The sequence below is a fragment of the Phocoena sinus genome, chromosome 6 (genome assembly GCF_008692025.1).
Source record: "Phocoena sinus isolate mPhoSin1 chromosome 6, mPhoSin1.pri, whole genome shotgun sequence".
Lineage (NCBI taxonomy): Eukaryota > Metazoa > Chordata > Mammalia > Artiodactyla > Phocoenidae > Phocoena > Phocoena sinus.
In genome coordinates this window covers 69,913,137-69,935,475 of record NC_045768.1, presented here as the reverse complement: position 1 = coordinate 69,935,475, position 22,339 = coordinate 69,913,137, and the positions used below count along the sequence as shown (strand labels likewise).

At 36.5% G+C, this 22,339-nt stretch overlaps 1 protein-coding gene across 3 annotated transcripts in view; it reads left to right on the top strand.

Annotated features, from left to right (window-relative positions):
- MLLT3 (MLLT3 super elongation complex subunit) overlaps positions 1 to 22,339 on the top strand; it is a 269,894-nt gene that overhangs the window by 173,026 nt on the left and 74,529 nt on the right. For all 3 annotated transcript variants that reach the window (XM_032636215.1, XM_032636214.1, XM_032636217.1), the window contains exon 5: positions 19,480 to 20,175. In XM_032636215.1, coding sequence (XP_032492106.1) covers positions 19,480 to 20,175 — 696 coding nt within the window. The remainder of the gene's footprint in view (positions 1 to 19,479; positions 20,176 to 22,339) is intronic.

Genomic DNA, 22,339 nt, shown 5'->3' with positions numbered 1-22,339 from the left:
GTACAAGTACTTTTAAAAATATTAATGGGCCACCCTTAATGCCAGATGCTGGGTATACAGTGAATGAACACTGGATTTTTTTTCTTTCTTTCTTTCTACCAAACTCCACTCTTGGTCAGTTTTCAGGGGATAATACAGTCTCTTCTTCTCAGAGGACTAAAATAACCCAGCTCAGTTTCTTAAAGAAAGAAAGAAAGAAAAAAAAAAAAAACCAAAGAGAAATTTCTAGCTGTTAGTCCAGGCTGCCCTACTGTGCTTTTAGGAGAAAAAGCTGCAGTACTTTGAGGCATTCACTTCTTTTACTGGGGTGCCAGAAACTTTTTTATTGGACACCATCCCCATCTTACTCCAAGCAAGCTCTGTGGGCTTCTGAAGACCAAGAATGGCAAAAACAACGTTTTCTCATTTGGCCTCTTGTGTACATCTGTTAGATGGTCAAAGTAAATGTATATAAAATTGTTTTGTTTCTACAACAGATTCTACCAGGTGAGTAGATTTTCCCAAATAAGCCATAGATAAGTTGTTTCCAAATACATCTTTGAATTTATATTGCAAATTTATATAGTCTTTTTCTTCAACAGAAACAATTGGTTTTAATTGAGAGGAGATGAACTAGGACTTCAGATCACGTGTGTTTTTTGTCTGTTTTCTTTGTTTTTGTGTGTGGTATAAAAATGCAACCTCATTTGGCATTTTTGAAAGCAAACTACTGCCTCTTCTGATATTAGGAAAGCCTTGATTGAGTTGAGAAATCTAACTTGTTATTAGAAAGCCTTAGTTCTTTTTTTTTTTTTTTTATGCGTTACGCGGGCCTCTCACTGTTGTGGCCTCTCCCGTTGCGGAGGACAGGCTCCGGACGCGCAGGCTCAGCGGCCATGGCTCACGGGCCCAGCCGCTCCGCGGCATGTGGGATCCTCCCAGACCGGGGCACGAACCCGTGTCCCCTGCATCGGCAGGCGGACTCTCAACCACTGCGCCACCAGGGAAGCCCCAGAAAGCCTTAGTTCTTTTTGGAATGGTATTTAGATTCCACTTAGAAGAATATGGTATAATTTAGCTCTTCTTAGCATGATATGGGTCCTTGGAGAGAGAACCAAGTGGAGCAAATTGGACACTCTGAGGTTGCTTCTTGGACACCCTCGGATTTTGATGTCCTTCCCAAGGTCCCTTAGTCTCCTGGGCACAGATTGAGACCTGGGGCTCTTCTGAATACTTGTATGTACTTTACAATTTTTTTGTTATTTTGAAATAATCTCAGACTTATAGAAAAGTTACTAGTACACAGAGATTGTCTTTCCTGAACCATCTGAGAGTAAGTTGCGAACATGATATGTTCCATCATCCCTGAATACTTTAGTGTTTCTTTTCTGCAAACAAAGGCATTCTCTTATTTAAGCGTGGTAATACTATCAGGAATTAGCATTGATGCATACCAACCTCTACTCCTCAGATCCCATTCAAGTTCTGCAGATTGTTGCACTAGTGTCCTTTATTTTTGTACCAGAAGGGTCCTGTCTAAAATCATCTGTAGCATTTGGTTGTCATGTCTCTTAGGTCTCTTTCAACTGAGAATAGTTCCTTGGTCTTGTCTTGACTTTCATGAACTTGAAAATTTTCAGGCCAATTATTTAGTAGATGGCCCTCAATTTGGGTTTGTATGACGTTTCCTCACGACCAGATTCAGGTTATGCATCTCTGGCAGGAATAGTCCAGAAATGATACTGGGCTCTTCTCATAGCAGCCAGTCACACAATCATGATTTCCATTGTACCCTTCCATTACTACTGCGATATTACTCTGATCACTTGATTCAGATGGTGTCTGCCAGGCTTCTCCACTGCAAATTACTTTTTTTTTTTCTCTTTGTAATTAATAAGTACTTTATTGGGAGATAGAGAAAATGTAAATATCCTATTCTTCCTCAAATTTAAGTTTATTCTTTATATATCATCATGGACACATGCATATATATGTGTTTTTTAGTGAGTTATAATCTGTTACATTTGTTTCCATGCTTAAATTGTCCTGATTTGGTCAGTGGAAGCCCCTTTAATCTGGTTTCTGTGTCTTTTTGACGTGCTGTGATCAGTCTTTACATACTTCCTGACTTTTTGCTACCAGATAGATGTTCCAGGCTCATTTTGTACTTTCCTTGTCCCAGCCCTGGATTTAGCCATTTCTTGAAGGAGCAAGCTCTTTTTTAGTGGCTCCGAGCCACCACATGGATGCCCCTCCTCACATCACTGCCCTCTCCTCCCCTGCTGTTGCCTACTTTGCTTGGTCACCAATAGCTCTTGGACTGAATTATTCTGAAAGAGGAAGGGCACATTTTGTTTAGATTTAATCATTTATGTTAGCTCTGTGTGGATAGGGACTATAACATATTTGATCTCTCATCCCCCAAATGCCTGTTACATAGTAAATGCTCAATAAGTGTATAAGTTCATTCAAAGACAAATACTTAACTCTGCATCTATTAGGAGTTGGTCATTATTCCAGGTGCTGGGGGTGGGGGAACACACAGTGAACTAAATTTGAAAAACAAAACGCATACATGTGTGGGAGCCCTGTGAAGGGAAATAGTTCTTTGTGAAGGATGGAAATAATTTTGTGAGGCAGCCGTTTCCCCGATTGTGTTCATCTATATTAATATGTATTCAATGGAAAAAAAGGATTTGACTTTGCACTTTTTAAACTGTAGTTCTTATTAAAATGCATAGACTAAATGTGTCACAGATTTTTTTTAGCCTTGGTAATTTCTTTTCTTGTATTACCGTAGCTCTGCTTTTCCCCGCCCTGAAGAGAGCTGGTCCCTTGCATATAGCTAACTCAGCTTTTAAATGCAAAATAGAGATCCTAGTAATGTATTGATAGAAATGTTATATTAGTTAGCTCTACCCTGTAGGTTGTTAGTTTTTTTTTAACCTTTAGGCAGAGATACTTCCAGTGAGGAAAGTGATTTTTCTCATTATGTTTTTGGTAATAAGTAATAGAATGTAGAAACAATAAGAATAGATCATGAGCTCCTTTCTATTAATAGAGTTAATCATCTGTGTTATTTTGTTTAACTCCTATGGGTAGGACCATAATACATAGCATATAACCAAACTCTTTCTCTTTTTGAATTATAAAATTATTCAAGCATTTATTCACTCAAAAGATATTTGATTGCCTATTGTTTGCCAAGTGCCAACCTCACAGGACTCTTAAAGGATTCAGTGAGACAATGTGTATGCTTTGGTCAAAGCAGCTAATAGATAAGTGTCCATTGAATCTGAATGTGAATTTCCCTTACTAAAACCTAGAGGATTCTGACATCAGGTATTATAAGTTTTTCTTAAAACTATTATGCTATAATTGATACATATGAGGATTATATGTATTTTATATGTAAATTATAAAACAAACACCATGAATCCACCTTTCAACTTAATAATGAGAAATACAACGTTAGTGCCATTCAAATTACCTGTATACAGCTTCCTAGTCCATCGCTTTGTGTTCCCCAGATATAACTATGCTTCTGAATTTTCCTGAGCTTTTAAGTATAGTTTTACCACAAATGTGTGTATTCTTATATTTGTCCAACTTTCCTTGTTTTTGGTCTTTATGAAAATGGTATAATACTCTATGTAATTTTCTGTGACTTGCTTTATTTACTCAGTACTGTGTAAGATTTGTCCTTGTTATTGCATGTTATTGATTTCACTGTGGTATTAGTCCATATGGTATGATTGGTATATCCATTCTCTTATTATCTAAATATCTAGATTACTGCTTTTGATTTTGTTTTATTTTTGCTGCTGTGAATAATGCAGTTATAAACCTTTTTGGGCATGTCTGCAGTACACATATATTAAGAGTTTCTCTAGGGTGCTGGATTTCAAACTTTTATGACTGTGACCCATAGTAAGAAATATGTTTTCCATAATAAGCAAGTACCCACTTACATAAGTATACGTACACAAATGAGACAAAAGTTTTGCAAATCAATGCTTAAGTTTACTACATGGGGTTCAATCTACTCTATTTTATACTGGTTGACTTATAAATAGCAATGCGATCCACTCTTGCTTTGCAGTCTCACTAACAGGTTCTGTTTGAATAACATGGCTCTAAGTGCGTGGTTGAAACTCTAGGGCCCGTGAGAATCACCTGGAAAGTTGGTATATGTGAGGATTCCTGGGCCTTGCTGCATAGATTCATATTCCATAGGTCTGGGATGGAGCTTAAAAATCTGAATTTCTAATATGCATCCAGGTAATACTAATGTTGCTGGCGCACTGACTGAATTTGAGAAATACTGCTATAGAGTATATACTCATGAAAGAAATTGCTGAGTCATAGTGTTGCAGGAAAAAAAGTGGGAGGCAGGAGGATGGTCACGTCCCGGGTTTCAGGCGAGTCCCTGGGATGGGCCGCCAACTGTGGGTTCTTGGCTTCGTGCAGGAAAGAATTCAAGAGCGAGCCGTAGTAACGTGAAAGAAGGTTTATTCAGGGGCATACAGACTCCACAGAGTGTGGGCCATCTCAGGAGGCAAGAGGCCACAGAACAAACACACTCCAAGTGTGGGCCATCTCAGAAGGCGAGAGGCTCCAGGGTACAGGGTTGTCAGTGTTTATAGGGGTGGGTAATTTTATAGGCTAATGAGTGGGAGAATTATTCCAACTATTTTGGAGAGGGGGCAGGGATTTCCAAGAATTGGGCCACTACCCACTTTTTAGCCTTTTATGGTTGGCCTTGGGACTGTCATGGCACCTGTGGGTGTGTCATTTAGCTAACGTATTAGCAGTGAGTGTATAATGAGGCTCAAGGTCCACTGGAAGTTGACCCGTCCACCATCTTGGACCTAGTTGGTTCTAACCAGTTTATGTTGTGCCCTCAACGACTATGTCATTCTTTTAAAGGTTGTGCCCTGCCCCCTTCCTGTCTCAATAGGGCATTCACGTTTAGCTTTTTATTATTTTATATAGTTTGTTATTTTATATAGCTTTTTATTATTTAGAGTCCTATGTCTGCAATGTATAAAGAGGTACCATTGCTCTCTTTTCTAGTTAGACTTGTTCATTAATGCTCATTTAGTAGGCGTTAAAAGGATATCTTACTGTTATTTTGTATTTCAGTAATTAGTAATGAGGCTCAGCATACATTTCAGTGGCCATTCATGTTTCTTTCTCTCTGAAATGTTTGTTCATGCCACCTGCTTATTTTTCTATTTATTTGTTGAAGGTCTTTGTATATTCTGGAAGTATGAATGCATTGTTGGTTATACTTACTGTAGATATCTTTTCCTAGTTTGCCCATTTAGTGGCTTTTTAACTTTCATTGTGGTATCCTTTGATAGAAATTCTTAATTTTAATGTAGTCAGATTTTTTATGGCTAGTTCTTTTTGTGTCCTGTTAATATGTTCTCTACACCATGCTCATATAGATGATCTCCTGTATGTTTTTTCCCCAACATGTTTGAAAAGTTTTGCCTAACATTTAAATATTTTCAAACATCTGGAGTTGATTTTATGTATGGTATGAGGTAAGAGTCTAATTTAAATTTTTTCCTATATAGAAAATCAGTCCCAGCACATTTTATTGAGTTGTCTATGCCTTACTCAATGATCTACAGTGCCTACCCTGTCAAACTTCAGATTTTCATATATTTGTGAATCTGTTGGAGGGATATGGTTCAATTCTGTTCCCTAGGTCAGTTCATTGATCTCTGCAGCAATACCACAATGTTGTAGTTGCTATAGTTTTGTAATTGCTATATGGCATGACAAGTTCTATTACATCTTTCTCTTTTAGGATCAGTTTAAGTTCTTTGAAAAACTCTGTTAGGATTTGTATTGAAATTACATTGAATCTATAGGTAATGAGTATTTTTATCCATGAAACTAATCTCTCTATGAGTTTATTTGGGCATTCTTTAGTGTTGTTGAAGTGTTAAGATATTTCTGATAAAAGTGTAGATAGTTCTATGGTTTGTTTATTCCTAGGTACTTTATTTTTTTTAATTGCTATTATAAATAGCATATTAAATGTTCCCTGTTTGTTGCTGATGTGTAAATATGCAGTTTACCTTTGCATACTTCTAAACTTATTAATTCCAGTAATTTTTCTGTATAGCTCCTTTTGTTTTTCTATGTGGACAGTCATATCATGTGAATAATGACATACGTCTCTCTTATTTTCTTTTTTTAAAAGAATGTTTTTTAAAAAAAGAAGTTCTTCATTGAATTTTTTTAAAATTAATTAATTAGCTTGCTCTGGGTCTTAGTTGCGGCAGGCTGGCTCCTTAGTTGCGGCTGGCGGGCTTCTTAATTGCGGCTGGCAGCCTCCTTAGTTGTGGCATACTCACTCTTAATTGCGGCATGCATGTGGGATCTAGTTCCCCGGTCAGGGATTGAACCTGGGCCCCCTGCATTGGGAGCTCGGAGTCTTAACCACTGCACCACCAGGGAAGTCCCCTCTCTTATTTTCTTTTTTAATAAATTTTATTTATTTATTTATGGCTGCATTGGGTCTTCGTTGCTGCGTGCAGGCTTTCTCTAGTTGTGGCGAGCGGGGGCTACTTTTCAGTATGGTGCTCAGGCTTCTCATTGCGGTGGCTTCTCTTGTTGTGGAGCACGGCTCTAGGCGCCGCGGGCTCAGCGGTTGTGGCTCACGGGCTCTAGAGCGCAGGCTCAGTAGTTGTGGCGCACGGGCTTAGTTACTCCGCGGCATGTGGGATCTTCCCAGACCAGGGCTCGAACTCGTGTCCCCTGCATTGGCAGGTGGATTCTTAACCACTGCGCCACCAGGGAAGCCCCCCCCTCTCTTGTTTTCAATTTTCTTTTTTCCCCTCACTTTTGTGGTCCTGTGTCAGTAGGATTACCAGTAAAATATTAGGTATAAATGTTCCTGATTTTAAAGGGAATAATTCTAACAAGTGTCCATTTAGAATGTTGTTTGCATGGGAATTCAGTAGCTACCATTTGTCAAGTTAAGGAATTTGTCTCCTAGTACTAGTTGGTTAAGAGTCTTGTTTCCTTGTTAAAAAATAAATCGTACATGGATGTTGATTTTTATCAGACTTTTTAGTATCTCTTGAGATGAACAGATGGTTTTGTTCTCCTTTAATCTGTTAATGTGGTACTTGACAAGCATTTTTATCATGCTAAACTCCTCTTGAATTCTTGAGATAAAACCAGTTTGGTCTTGCTTTGTTAGGGTCATCACCCCCACCCCTCCATGGCATTGGATTAATTATGCTAATAGTTTTTTTTTAATTTTTGCGTTCATATTCTTGAGGTTAAAATTGTATGTTTCTTTCCCTTACTCTTCTTGGCAAGTTTTGTACTCAGTAACATTCACTACATAAAGTGAGAAATGTTTTCTCTTTTTCAGCTTTTGGAAGAGTTTCTGTAAGTTTGAAATGATCTCTTCCTAGAACTTGCTTGTAAAACCTTGTGGGCCTGATACCTTCTTTGTAGGAAGATTTTAAACTACTTATTTGACTTTAATGAAGGCTTATTCTTGATTTTTATTTCTTTTTGGGTCAGTTTTAGTAAGAGGACTGGATTTTTATTAGTTCTTCTCAAAGTTCTTTTCATATCTTGTTGAATTTCTTTTTAGGTTTTTTTTTTTAAATCTTTGTAGTCTTGCTTTTGCTTGAGTTAATTATGCAAAAGACTCTGTCAGTCGTTTTTTCAAATATAAGCATTAAGGCTAAAATTTTTCCTCTAAGTACTGCTTTAACTATATTCCACAGGTATTAATGTGTAGTATCTTCTTTGTTCCATATGATGAATTTGAAATTTTCCATTTTAATTTCTTCTTTTACCTGTGAATTATTTAGAAATATGTTTTTACAATTCCAAATATGTGGACGTTTTTTTAAATTAAAAAAAAGCTTGATTTTTAGCTTAATTGCATTAGCATAATTTCTTCTTGAATTCACTTTCCTTCTTCCTGAAGTAGATCCTGTTGAAGTTGTTTTAGTGAAGTTTTTTTTTTTTAGTGAACTCTCAATTTTTGTTAATCTATAAAGTTTTGACCATTGCTCCTATTATGAAAAGTGGTTTTGCTGGTTATTCAATTCTACGTTGACGTTTACTTTCAATGCTTTGAAAATACTTCTTTTGTGTTTTTGAGGTCTGATGTCAGTTTAATTCAGGGTTATGCTGCTAGAGGTATAGCAGCTACCTCTCTGGAGGAAAAATTCCTTATTTTTAGTGTTTGCTTATTTCCGTGGTGTAAATACTCTCTTACCATGTATGTCAGTTATTACAGAGTTGAGAAGAGATATGCAGTAGCACACAATTGTGAAGTATTTCCACCCTGCTGATACAATAGACATCAATAATAACCTCAAGAGCACAGATAATAATATGTAGTAAAATAATTAGTGATGAATTTTGATTATCTATCTCTGCTTTTAATATTTTTCATCTTATATTTTTATATAATTTAACACAGTAGTAGCCTTGTTTAAAAACTGCTCACAGAATTCCTGAAAATTTAACAGTATGTTCACATGAGCCTACATTAGCCAGCTGTAGCATACCACTCTTGTACTTATTCTTTTTTCTAATGGGTGCTCTCTGTGAGCCTTGGGTGACTGCTTTTACAGTCTTTTTGTCTTTAGTGTTTTTAACTTGTAGTACAGTGTGTCTAGGAGCAAATTCCTTTTAATTTATGGATATATCATTATTTTTATATTGTACTTTCTTTTTTATGGGTTCATGAATTTTATTATTTTGGAAAATTATCAGCCATTGTATCACCTGTATTCTTTATTTTTTCTGAGTCTCTAGTTAGATAGTTGTTATTTTTCTTCTGTTCTCCATGTCTCTTAATAGTTTTTATAGTTTTCATTTTCTTGTGTCTTTGTGTGTGTTCTGGCAGTTTGTTTAGATCTGTCTTCCAGTTTGTTCATTCTTTTCAGCCATGCTTAATCTGCTTTTCAGTCCATTAAGATATTAATTCCAAGAGTGCTTTTTTTCCCCCTCCATTTCTTAAAGTCTGTTTCTTTTCAGTCACATGGTCATTCTTACTCATCTCTTATTGCTTGGTCACTTTTGGATTCCAACTGTCTTCATTTCCACACCTTGTATGTCATTATTTTATATTCTGCATCATGATGATTTCAATATCCGAGATCCTAAAGACCCTTCTACACACTCTCAGATCATGGTGGCTTATTTCTTTGTGTTTAGGGATATTTTAAAATTGTGAGTTCATATTTGATTTAGTTGAACTTTGGGAATCCTGAGGTCTTAATTCAGAGTACTTTTCCCCAACAGATTTATAAAGACTTCTCCCGAATTTCTGAGAGACTCTGAAGTTCAGGTCTCCAATTATGCTGTAGGCCCCAGATTTGGGCTTAAAAGAGACCCAGGAGAATGTGGACCTATCAGTGCCCTTTAAGCAACTGCACCTCTCATGCCTAACTGAAGCTTACAGTTCACGTTTCAACTCCTCCCTTCTCTTTTCTCTTTCTGTCTGTATCTCTTTTATATACTCACCACTCCTGGAATTTTCTTTTATTTTTTTAATAAGCTCCACAATGAAGAGTTTTGTATTATCCAATATATAATTGTATTTGCAAAGAGTCCACTATATTACCAAATTAAAAGGATTTTCCCCCAATGAAACCATGGTATGTCTAGCAGTTTCAGCATTGTTGTTTGCATTGTTGGAGACTCAATGAATGTGAATTGAATAACTATTGAGAGAAGGTGAAAAGACAGCATAACCTTGATTTTATTTCCCCCTTGTATAATTGTGTCTCTCTTTGGGTTTTTTATTTATGCAATAGATCGAATTTTTATGTGTCAGGCACCGTTTTTCATCTTATACTTCCAGTTACTCTGTTGTGATTACTATTATACATTAAACAATGAAGGTCGACTGTTCTTTGTGAGTAACGATTACTTATCAAGGCTCATTGTCAGAATTCCAGCTAGTACTGAAAGAGAAGACCAAAATGATTTGGCCAATATGTTTTAAAGCTTGTTTAAGAAAACGGAAATTATACAAAGCTAAGTATACATAAACCTAGAAAGAGAAGTGATATAATTATTACTTTGAGTTTCTAGTTTCAAGCCACAAAAGTAACAAGTTTGCTTGAAACTGCAAAGTCTTCTAAATATAACTTACTGTTAACAGTACTTAATTATAATTTAGACTTAAAGCCATAGCAAGTCAGGAAATAGTATATACCTAGGGCCATTTTATTATTTATTTATTTATTTTGAAAGGAGTCCCAGGTTTTTTTTAAAATTTATTTTTCTTAATTAATTAATTAATTTATTTATTTATTTCTGGCTGTGTTGGGTCTTCGGTGCTGTGCGTGGGCTTTCTCTCGTTGCAGTGAGCAGGGGCTACTCTTCGTTGTGGAGCGTGGGCTTCTCATTTTGGTGGCTTCTCTTGTTGTGGAGCATGGGCTCTAGAGCACAGGCTCAGTAGTTGTGGCACATGGGCTTAGTTGCTCCATGGCACGTGGGATCTTCCCGGACCAGGAATCGAACCCTTATCCCCTGCATTGGCAGGCGGATTCTTAACCACTGCGCCACCAGGGAAGTCCTAAATAGGACCATTTTAAATGAGATTGGATTCTGAAGTAAAAGTATTTTTTAGTACATAGAGCATAGCTGAAACTAGTCATTTGAGAAAGGGAGACTTTTAAAATTTATCTACTTGGAATATTATTTTGTAAAATATTGAATATTCTTGCCAAATGATACTTTACAGTTAAATTTCGTATTTACATGCAGATACAGTACTTAAAGATATTTTTAATATTGAGGAAGACTTTTATTAAATTGACTCTTAATGCTTTTGAACAGAAGGATAGGGAAATGAAAATTTAACTGCTTTTAATTCTGTTCACTTTAGAACTGAAAGAAATTTTCTCAGTTGTTTCCATTTCTCAATTGTGAATATGATTTATAAATTTTATCTTCTTCATCTTTTAATGATCTTAGTACAATGAATAAAATTCAAAATGCAACCTAAGTATCCTCAGCTAAATTTGTAGCTTAGAGCTTGACTGTAGTTTGCTTAAAAAAAAAATGAAAGAAGAAAAAGATAACATTGAAACCACATCAGAAGGAAAATGGAATTTTTTTTAAAAAGCACAGGAAGATAGCAGTCACATAGTTGAATAGCTTCTCTTTTTACTTTTCTAACACAAAATTTATTTCACAAAATCTCTGAAGTGCAAATGGGTACATGAAAGAGGAGAGATATAAAAGTACTTTTGGGAGGTTGAAGAAATTTATCTTCTGTCAAAATAGTGCATTTACATGGTTTAAAGAATTAACTAGCAAAGGATGGTATTAGAAAAAACCCCAAATCCTATATTGTATTCTTTGCCAATCCTCTTTCCACTTCCTAGAAGGAAGCACTTTAGCTTTCTCTCTTTCTTTTTTCTTTTTAAGTTCTAGGATTACTGCCCAAAGTTTCCAAACTATATGCTTATGCTTCTATTTCTTCATGAGGATTTAACCTATTTGATCCATCTCCTTTTCCTCCCAATATAATACCATTGTTAATTCTTACCTTGGATATAACTTTCTAGATGTTGAGCTTAGAACTTTATCTCTTGTTTCACTGACCATGGACAGTGTTTCTTGATTCTAAACTTTGTAGGCTCAGGTTATACTAGAGTCGCTTTCACTTCTCTGTTCATGTTTCTACCTTCCATGTTTGTCATCCATACATTTACTTTTGCATTATCACAGTTGATAACATTGTGTTATGTAATACAAGTCTTAAGTTTTCTGTGCTTGTCTGTAGTAGTAGTAGTAATAATAGTGGTAGTAATTGAAAGTACTTACATAGTTCAGGCTTTGTGCCAAGCACATTGCATGTTTTATTTATATTATTTTATAATACATACATATATATACACACAGGTACTTTACATATATTAAACTTACTTAATCATCAAGTCGACCTTGATGGTATAGGTAATATTATGGTCTCCAGTTTACTGACAAGGAAATTTAAGTCACTTAGTAAGTGGTAGAGCTGAGTAGGTTAAAATGTAGAAATTGAAAACCAGTAATGTTTACAGCTATGACTGTAAAAGTCACCACAGTTAAGATGTATACTGTTCTCATATCTTCTTTCTTATATAGCCATTTATTTTGTGGTTTTAAAAATTATTGTTTTTCTTTATCGCTTCCTTGTTTTTGTGCTAAAATTCCCAAATTTCCTCTCTTTCCAAATAACTCCTATGGAGGCCCTTATAGGATCCCTCCAGTTTTCTTACTCAGTGACCTCCCCCAACCCACCCTTTTTGGAGGTGAGCATTTATTTTATGCGAACACTACAAATTTTTGTCATTTCAAATTATATAATGGGGCAGGTTTTTACATTGATTTTGAAAACATTGAATTATGAGAGAAATGTGTCTTATAGTTTTGTGGTACTCTTTAAGATAATTAAAGATAATGTGTTCTGCAGGAATATTATAGGAAAGGTTGATTTTCTAATATCAAATAAGCCTCTGGATACACTGTCTTAATGTCTGTCAAGTTTGAAATATTTATTTGGTAACAAAAGACTTGAAGTTTAAGCCACTCGAAACGTATACAGGAAGAGCCTTTGATTTCAAAATTAGTTATTTGCTACCTGCCCAAAAGTAGTATGTTGTACCCCCTCTGCTGGAACTAAATAGAACTTCCTTCTATAGTTATGCTTAGACGGCAGGCAGGTTCAATGTTGCTCTTTTAAAGCCACTGAGTTCCTCTCCCTTTCTTCCCATCCTTCTTTCATTTACAGCTCAGGCTGTATTGGCAAGATTAACAGTTGGTTTTGAAACCAACTGCCCTTCTGAGAGGCAGCAGAAGCGTAGTGGTTGAGAGTATGGGCATTGAAACTAGACTACTGGAACTTGAATCTCAGCGGGGGTATAATGTAGAGTTCTCTCAACTTCCTGGTGGAGTATCACCTTCAAGAATAGTACAACATTATTAAAAAATCAAAACAAGTAAAACATTCCCGAGCATTGAGTCCTATAATGGCAGGCTTTTCTTTTTCCTTCTTGTGTGTGTAAATATTTCATGTTCTTTTTGTGTACAGGCTATTTAGATTGTTATTGACTGAAAGACCCTTGTTACTATTCTCAAATGCCACTTCATTTCCATTTGTGCAGTGTTCTTTCAGTCCCCTATCCATTGACTGATAAACGTTAAATTTGGGGCCTTGTTGCCTCTATTTAGCCTTGATGTTTAAGTTTTGATTCTTTTTTAAAATTAGTCCCATTATTTGTTATTGAAATGTTTTCTGCTTCACCATCTTATTGTGTTATAAATTCATTTTTAATAAAACATTTATTGTATGAGTCAAATTGTGCTAAAAGCCGATAAAAACCATCAGCAGTCCACTTTGCTCCACCCCTTCCCTGAACTCTCTCTCTCAACCATTTTGAACTGTTTGGTGATATCTTCTGGTATTTGCCTATCTATTTTGAAATATTTATAAGTTGCTATCCCCTCCTTAATTTTATTCCTTTTATGGTAGATCATGATTTTACGTGTAAGAAATCTTAAATTCAAGAAACTTGACCTCTCTTAGTTGATTTTAAAAAGTAGATTATAGATCTCCTTTAAATCAGAATTAACTTGTTAAATTTCTCTTTAGAATTTGATTCCTAAGTATACATTTAAGGCCATTATTTTAGAGCAGAAATGTTGGTGAAATTTGTTTCATTTACTTTCTTCATTATATTTGGTATTATATTTGTGGATCCTCTTCTAGTTTCTCAGAGTGGGTGCAAAGTGTATTTTTATGCCTGGTTTCTCTCCTCTCCTTTCCTCTTCTCCTTTTAAAAATAATAAATGCAATAAAGACAATATATTTTATTTTGAGCATATGTTTTCTTGTGCCCCTAGATTTTTTATATGAAATGGGCTTATCATTATTTTCTTTTGACTGATTTCTTTTGTCTTTATTTTTCTAATATTTTTAGAGTATGATCAGCCAATACAATCTATTCAGATATTTTTAAAAGATTATTATAAGTTCATTTTATGATACCTTTATGATTGATTTTTGTCAGTGTTCCATGGGCACGTGTAAAATTGTAAGCTTTATTCAAGAGATTGAAAGTTTTCTATATAATTATTAAATCAAGTGTGTGGATTGTATTAATCAGTTTCACTATATATTCATTTAACTTTATTAGATCTGTCTATTTCTGACAAAGCTGTACTAATTTCTTATTTCATTGAAATATTTTTCAAGTTTTTCTTGCATATTCAATACCCTTTGCTTTATGTAACTTAGCTTTTACATTGTTTATGCTGTTTGGTCATCTTAACCTTGAATTTCACGTTGTGTGATATTAGTATAACACTCATGCTTTCCTTTGGGGGCATTTAGCTGATATTTCTTGGCTCTTCCCTTTATTTTAAACTTTTCTCAGTCATTCAATTTTAAGCATTTTTTATTAGCAGTCTGTATATGACCTTTGTCTTTTTTTTTTTTTTTTTTTTTGGCTGTGTTACATCTTCGTTTCTGTGCGAGGGCTTTCTGTAGTAGTGGCGAGCGGGGGCCACTCTTCATCGCGGTGCGCGGGCCTCTCACTGTCGTGGCCTTTCTTGTTGCAGAGCACAAGCTCCAGACGCGCAGGCTCAGTAGTTGTGGCTCACGGGCCTAGTTGCTCCGCGTCATGTGGGATCTTCCCAGACCAGGGCTTGAACCCGTGTCCCCTGCATTGGCAGGCAGATTCTCAACCACTGTGCCACCAGGGAAGCCCTGACCTTTGTCTTTTTAACTCATCTGACAACCTGTCTTTTAATGGGACAATTCAGATTTCTTTTAAATTCTAATGAGTGATGCCTGATTTTGTTACTTTTTAATCTTGTTCCTTATTTATATTTGTGACTTTTTACATTTTTTAAAAAATTTGGCTTATAGTTTCAAGTTGATATTCATTTCCCAGTTTCCCCTTCTTTATGTGTCAGTTGTTCTGTACTTTTCCATTTCATTATTGGCCACCTTCCTTTTCAGTTGCTCATAGATCCAATTTTTCCCCCCTGCTTTAACATGAATAATGATACCAACATTTTCCTTCACCTTCACACACTAATCCTCTCCTTTAATGTTCCTAAATTTCTTTGGAGATAATTTAATTTTTAGGTCCAGGTTTTTGTTAGACGTTTGTCAAAAATTCATACTGAGCACTTATGTTACATATTCCATATAGTTTATTATCCATTTAGATTTAGTTCTGTATAGAAGGCAAAGTAATTGCACTCCTGTTTCTTCTTACATGAAAGGTTTCATTTCTGATTCAGTTATTGTTCCATTAGAATCCCTTCTTAAGTCCTTTCCTTAGATGGAGTGGTAGCTAATGTGATCTTTGAATCCTTAAATTTTGGAAAACACTACTTTCCCACTGAAGGATGTTTGGCTTTTACTGCTTTTTTCCTAGCAATCTAGATGTTACTGTTCTTTCTTTTTAATTCCAGTGTTACAAATGAGAAGTCCATTGTTAATTTGATTCTTTTTTAGTATTAAGTAATTATTCTTTCTGGTAGCTTGTAAGGTTTTCTTTTTATCCTTAAAGCTTAGGAATTTTAGTGTGATGTTCTTGAACATGTGCCTTTCCCTTCATTAGTCCTGGCTGGATCTTGGAAAGCCCTGTAAATTTGTAATTCAGTCTCTTCTTTAGTTCACGGAAATTTTCTTTCATATTACTTTAATATATTTTCCTTTTCCCCCATCTGGAGACTTCTTGGGAACTTTTCCTATAGTTGGTATGTTAGTTAGGTTGCCTTAATCTGTTCTTCAAGTCCTTTCTCTTTTTCCTTTATGATTTTCATCTCTTTGTATTTTCAGTTTATGCTTTGAGATTTCTTCCAGTTGGTCCTTCATTCACTCTAATTCATCAGTTAGACCCCATCTTCTCTTTTAATTTATCTACTGAATTATTCAGCTTAAAGATTTTACTTCTTTAAATTTTCATCTAATTAATTTTCTAAAATTCTGTAGAAATTATTTTTTGCTCTCTACTTGACTCTCCTTAAGTAGTCATACTATTTTTGGCCTCAGTATTTTGTCTCTATCCTTCAGGAGATCTGTTAGGTCTGCTCTCTCCCACTGTCTCCTGTCATTAAGTATGTTGTTTATATGTACATTGGGGTTCAGGTTGAGCTGTTAGGGGACCTTAGTTTGTTTTAATCCTATAGGGGATCCTATAGGGGATGGAAGATCCAGGCATCTCAGCCTGCGCTATAGCAGCAGGCATGTTGTATATTTCATGTGTACTTGGAGGACCTTGTCCCTTCCTTCTGGTCTTCTTGCATTCCTAGTTTCAGGTGTAGAGGGGACTCTCTCCTCTTGAGTGCCCCCTGAGCACTTTTGGGGCCAGGAAGACTGGCCACACTTGTGCAGTTATGTATGTGTAGAACTCTTCTGGGTCTTGCTTGATATCCAGAGCAGACCAAGCCCTATACCAGTTCTCTCTCAAGATGCTTATAATCCCAAGGTCACATTCTTCAGGCCCCACTCACTACCTGTTGGCCCCTGGAGCTGACTGGCTGAATGGTAATTAGTCTGTGCTGCTTAGTGGCACTTAATATTGAGGTTAATAGTTCAGTAAAAAAATTTAAAAGCCAGTGACTTGATCCTCAATTTGTATGGGATAGATGGGCTGAGAATCAGTGAAAGCTTTTATTCTGTGTCAGTAACAATTTAATTCCTGACATTGTATCTAAGCCTCTGTTTTACATTTATTACATGTAAGTCTATGGAGGCAGGTGATGTACATTTGAACTTTGCCATTTATCACAGGCCCAGACCAAAGAAAATGTGGCCCTCAAGAATAGAAACTGTTCTCTCAGTTTTTGTTATTTTCTAAATTTTTTTTTTTTGCGGTACGCGGGCCTCTCACTGTTGCGGCCTCTCCCGTTGCGGAGCACAGGCTCTGGACGTGCAGGCTCAGTGGCCATGGCACGGGCCCAGCTGCTCCGCGGCATGTGGGATCTTCCCAGACTGGGGCACGAACCCGTGTCCCCTGCATCAGCAGGCGGACTCTCAACCACGGCGCCACCAGGGAAGCCCCTATTTTCTAAATTTTTGTCTTGGGTGTTTTTATGGAATATGTTTCGCTTGTTAACTCTTGAGTTGCTTTAGCTTGAAGAGTGCTTTTTGGTAAAGTGGAAGGAACAAGAATAATTGGGTCACTTGCTTATACCAAGATTTGTTGGGTGGATGAAAAGGTGACAGTAGGCATTTAATATCTAGACCAACATGGGGAGTAAAGTTATAAAATTTCTTGAGTTTTGTACTTAACATCATATGTATGTAATTAAGATGAGAACTTGAACTTTCTGTGACACAAGAATCTGTGTCGTATACCACTATGTACTTTGCCTTAAGAATTCAGTTTGTCCTACAAAAGGATTTTAAAAATAAATCATGGAAGGACCCGTATAGAAGTCCTTTTTTGTGTGTGTGCTGAAATGTTATATTTTTAAATGCTTAATGCTAGAAAATATGTTGGTAGCTTAAATTTGTGTATTTATAAAAATGTGTATAATACTCCATGAAGGTTGAATATTAAACAGCAGTGCTTGGGTGTTCTAGAGCCATAATTAGAATACCATTTGCAAATTGACAAAATTCAGTGGGTCAACAAACCAATTTTAAAAAAAAACTCAAGTATATTAGATTTCAAACTGTTCTCCCTTAATTTAGTTTGTCCATAATACTTTATTTTAATCATTCATAGTATTGCTTAACATGCCAGGAAATGTCTTATAATAGAATTTATAAAATAATGTCCTTTCAGTAATATGAATATGTACTATCTTTAGCATTCTGCTTTTAAATCTCAGATTAAGGTGTTTTGTAAGGAATTATCTAGTTTAATGGACAAAAACATGTCTTAGTAACTTTATCCATTTTAGAATTTTGAAACCAAATGCTCACTTGGGAAAAATAAATGGAATAATTGGTATATGTCATTTTGGAGCAAATAAGACAAAAATTTTTATAATAAAAAAATACATATTCCCACTAACATAGAACAATAATTTTTCATTTTGGGTATGGCTTTATGATGTTAATCTATATGTATTTGTTTTTGTTTTTTTGCATAGCCCCAGTTAGTAGATTGTTCATTTTCATGAAAAGCATGGCCCTTGCCTACTGTCTTTCCTGTGTCCTGCTAGATATTTAAGGAATACAGTATTGGTTTACATATCATTGGACTTAAGTGGGTAAGTTAGAGGTGAAACATAACAGGCCTGAAGATGTAAATTCTAGTTGAAAATCTGGACATTTAATTACCTTTGGTTCCATTAGGAGGTGGAAGTAAACAAGAAAGAGCTCTTCTTTTAGTATTGGTATGGATTTTTGCATGTCCAGGATCTACTTCCGTTTCTTATTCTTACTATGTGAATGATTGAGGTTCAGAAACATGGTAAGTATGGACTTAGATTGTGTTCCTAGATAGAAAGCTTATTTATAGGTTATATATTCTGAGGTGTTTATATGAGTAAAAAAACTGAACACATTTAAAATGAAATAGGCAGTGATTAACTCTTTCATCATGATTACACAACATGATTGCCAAAGACTTTTCAGTCCATTTGATGACCATTAGGTGAAATCTTTGTTCTTTTAGACTTCTCTTTTCTTTTTTCTTCCCTTTTGTTGTTGTCATTGTTGTTGTTGCTAGTGGATGGGAGATGTGTTCCTTAACTGAAGTTTGGTCAGAAAAAAAAACTGCTTTTTATCTAAAATTGAGAATTATTTTCTTTTTTCAGACTTGTGATTCTTTATATTAAAAAGTCATTTAAAATTTAATATTATCTGGCCTCACTATGTGACTCTGGCCTGTTTTTCTGCCTCCTTCTCAATCCTTGCTGTCGTTGGATGCTGCTCCCTAAATATAAGCTGTGCTTTGATCCCTCATTGTTTTAGTTCATTCTAGTCCCTGGTCTCCATGGGACTAGAATGAGCTAGTACCTTTTCATTCTTGCCTTTCTAGTAATCACCTGCTTCTCTTGAGGACCCCGTTGAGGTGTTAATTCTCCATAAATCTCTGAATTATTCTTTTCTGCCTCCCCCAACAGAATTAATTTCCTGTTCCTTTCGTTGTGATAGGTGGCTCCTACAATAACCATGAATCATAGATGTGTCATCGTTACTGAGAGTAGGAGCCACGTGTTATCCAGCTTTGTCTCTCCTGGGACAAGTGTGTAGTGAACATTTGTTGACTTGAAATGGTTAGAACTCCATGCTTGTCATGATTGAGAGAACAGCTTGCCTCATTCAATTCCTCCATCACGGTAGCCCACACACACGGTTGCTCGCACACCCTGCTCCCACCCATTCTTTTGAGGTTGTCGGGTTCTATTCCGATGCATTTGGGAGCAGTCAACGGAGGATCCTTTTGAGGAGCTGTAGTTCAAGGAGACTGGCTCTTAGTCTTCATGGACGTTCCGTTTTGAGAGTTTGCTTTTCTCCCTGCCTTTCCGCAGGACCCCAACAGGAGTATCCATCCCAGCGGCAGCAGCAGCAGCAGCAGTTGTAGCAGCAGCAGCAGCAGCAGCAGCAGCAGTAGCAGCAGCAGCAGCAGCAGCAGCAGCAGCAGCAGCAGCAGCAGCAGTAGCAGCAGCAGCAGTTTTTCCAAGCCTCACAAATTAACGAAGGAGCACAAGGAAAAACCTTCTAAAGACTCCAGAGAACATAAAAGTGCCTTCAAAGAACCTTCCAGGGATCACAACAAATCTTCCAAAGAATCCTCTAAGAAACCCAAAGAAAATAAACCACTGAAAGAAGAAAAAATCGTCCCTAAGATGGCCTTCAAGGAACCGAAACCCATGTCGAAAGAGCCAAAACCAGATAGTAACTTACTCACGATCACCAGTGGACAGCAAGATAAGAAGGCTCCTAGTAAAAGACCCCCCATTTCAGATTCCGAAGAACTCTCCGCCAAAAAAAGGAAAAAGAGTAGCTCAGAGGCTTTATTTAAAAGTTTTTCTAACGCGCCACCACTGATACTCACTTGTTCTGCTGATAAAAAACAGATAAAAGATAAATCTCATGGCAAGATGGGAAAGGTCAAAATTGAAAGTGAGACGTCAGAGAAGAAGAAATCAACTTTACCGCCATTTGATGATATTGTGGATCCCAATGATTCCGACGTGGAGGAGAATATGTCCTCTAAATCTGATGTGAGTAGTCTGGCTGGTTTTCCTCCTTTCCCTTATTAGTTTTCCAATTTTATTTCCGATAGCTTCAGCATAAAGACAGAGGAAGGAGAATGACAGTTGCACCAGAAAATGGTAGCATGGAAGCAGACATGGCCTAGAAATGAATTTCCTTAACTAATGGAAAGAAGGAAATGAAATCATTAAGGAATCTGCAGACTTGTAGGCTATGATTTAAGTTGTTAAAGGAAAGATATGTTCCAGAGTATAATAATGGGTCATTTGAATAGCAGCAGAAAAATCTAGATGCTTATCAGAGCTTAGTTACTATGCTTTCCAGGAAAGTGAGAAGAATGCAATGAAAGTAGAATACACCAGAAAATAAATTTTAAAAAGAAACAGGAAGTATTAGGGTGTAGCTACAATGTTGATCATTTTGATCACTGTAATGAAGTAATTTGTTTACATAGATTGAAAACTGGTGATAGTATTTTTCAATACTTTTATCAAGACAAAATTGATATAACAATATACTGTATATTTAAAATGTGTGATTTGATACATTTTGATGTTTATATGTGTCATGAAACCAGGTAGTGGTATTTTGGAAATGAAATGTTTAATTTTTCCCCCATTGTACAGCCACTGATTTGGAAGGGGCAGGGTATATATCTTCATTACAAGGTTTGCTAATGGGTAGGATTATCTTTTGTGGGTTCCTAAAAGAACATTTGGCCATCTGATAATCGCCCAAAATATGATTTGATGTTGAGATTTAAACTTTTTTTTTTTGGCCTGCATTGGGTCTTCGTTACCGTGCGCGGGCTTTCTATAGTTGCGGGGAGGGGGGGATACTTTTCGTTGCGGTGCACGGGCCTCTCATTGTGGTGGCTTCTCTTGTTGTGGAGCACGGGCTCTAGGTGCGCAGGCTTCAGTAGTTGTGGCTCGCGGGCTCTAGAACTCAGGCCTCAGTAGTTGTGGCGCACGGGCTTAGTTGCTCTGCAGCATGTGGGATCTTCCTGGATCTGGGCTCAAACCTGTGTCCCCTGCATTGGCAGGCGGATTCTTAACCACTGCGCCACCAGGGAAGTCCTGAGATTTAAACTTATAATTACTATTTCTCAGAGTTGGAAGGGAATTTCAGGTTACCTATTCTAACCTCCTACCAATGTAAGAAACCCTACATTTCTAGTGACAGAACTGTTAGTAATTCAAGTAGTCCATTCTATTTCTGGAGAATGAACATTATTTACCATGAAGTTATCTCCTCCTCACTTCCCTTTTTTCTCTAGCTTTGGCCTTCTACTGTTACTTATCAGTCATGATCGGTCCCAGTAATCTCTTTAATTTCAGTTGTCAGTATTTCTAGACAACGGTCAAGGAAGATGTCTGGCTAAAAATTGCTGGCTATTTTAGAATACTTCTCTTTCTTTCCCATAGCGAGGCTCCACAAAAGTTCCTAATTCAAATGCTGGCAAGGGCTAGGTGGGCTTAGCAGATTCTCTCTTCTCCATTTGCATTCTGGGTAGAAAGGCAGCCAGGATTAGGACATGGCATCAGTACCGATCCCTAGTCATCCAGAGACCACCTCCTTCCCCCGCTCTACTCTCTATAGCTAATCTCAAAATTTTAAATCAGATTAGAGGCAGAGTAGCATATAAAATACTGGAGATGGAGTAATTCGTTCCAGTGTTTGGTAAAGGCCTTAGAGTGATAGTTTGTGAAATGGAGACGAAAGCCTAATGGGTTTGTCCTAATATCTCAAGCATTTATTTTTCCTTCTTTGCTTTGTACCCCTCCTCTTAATTCACAACTTGCTCTTAATGTAGATGTTCCTTGGAATGTTGTTTGTATGTTTGACTTTTTATTTCAAATCACTCTGAAATGTTCATTGATGCTATTGGGGTGTGACTAGTCTATCAGGATTGTCAAGTTTAGCAATTTTGTCTCTCCATATTCTGTCGTGTTGCAGTTCTTCTAGAACAGAGGTTTTCAAATTGTGGTTTGTGATTTACTAGTGAGCCATGAAATCAATTTAGCATGTCATCACCAGGATTAAAAAAGAAAATCAGAATACATTGTAACTAGTATGGGTAAGTAATGGTTTGTGAAAATTTTATTTCAGAAGCTGTGTGTATTTCTTATGGTAGGTCATCATCAAAATTTTGAAAGACACCTTTCGTGAATG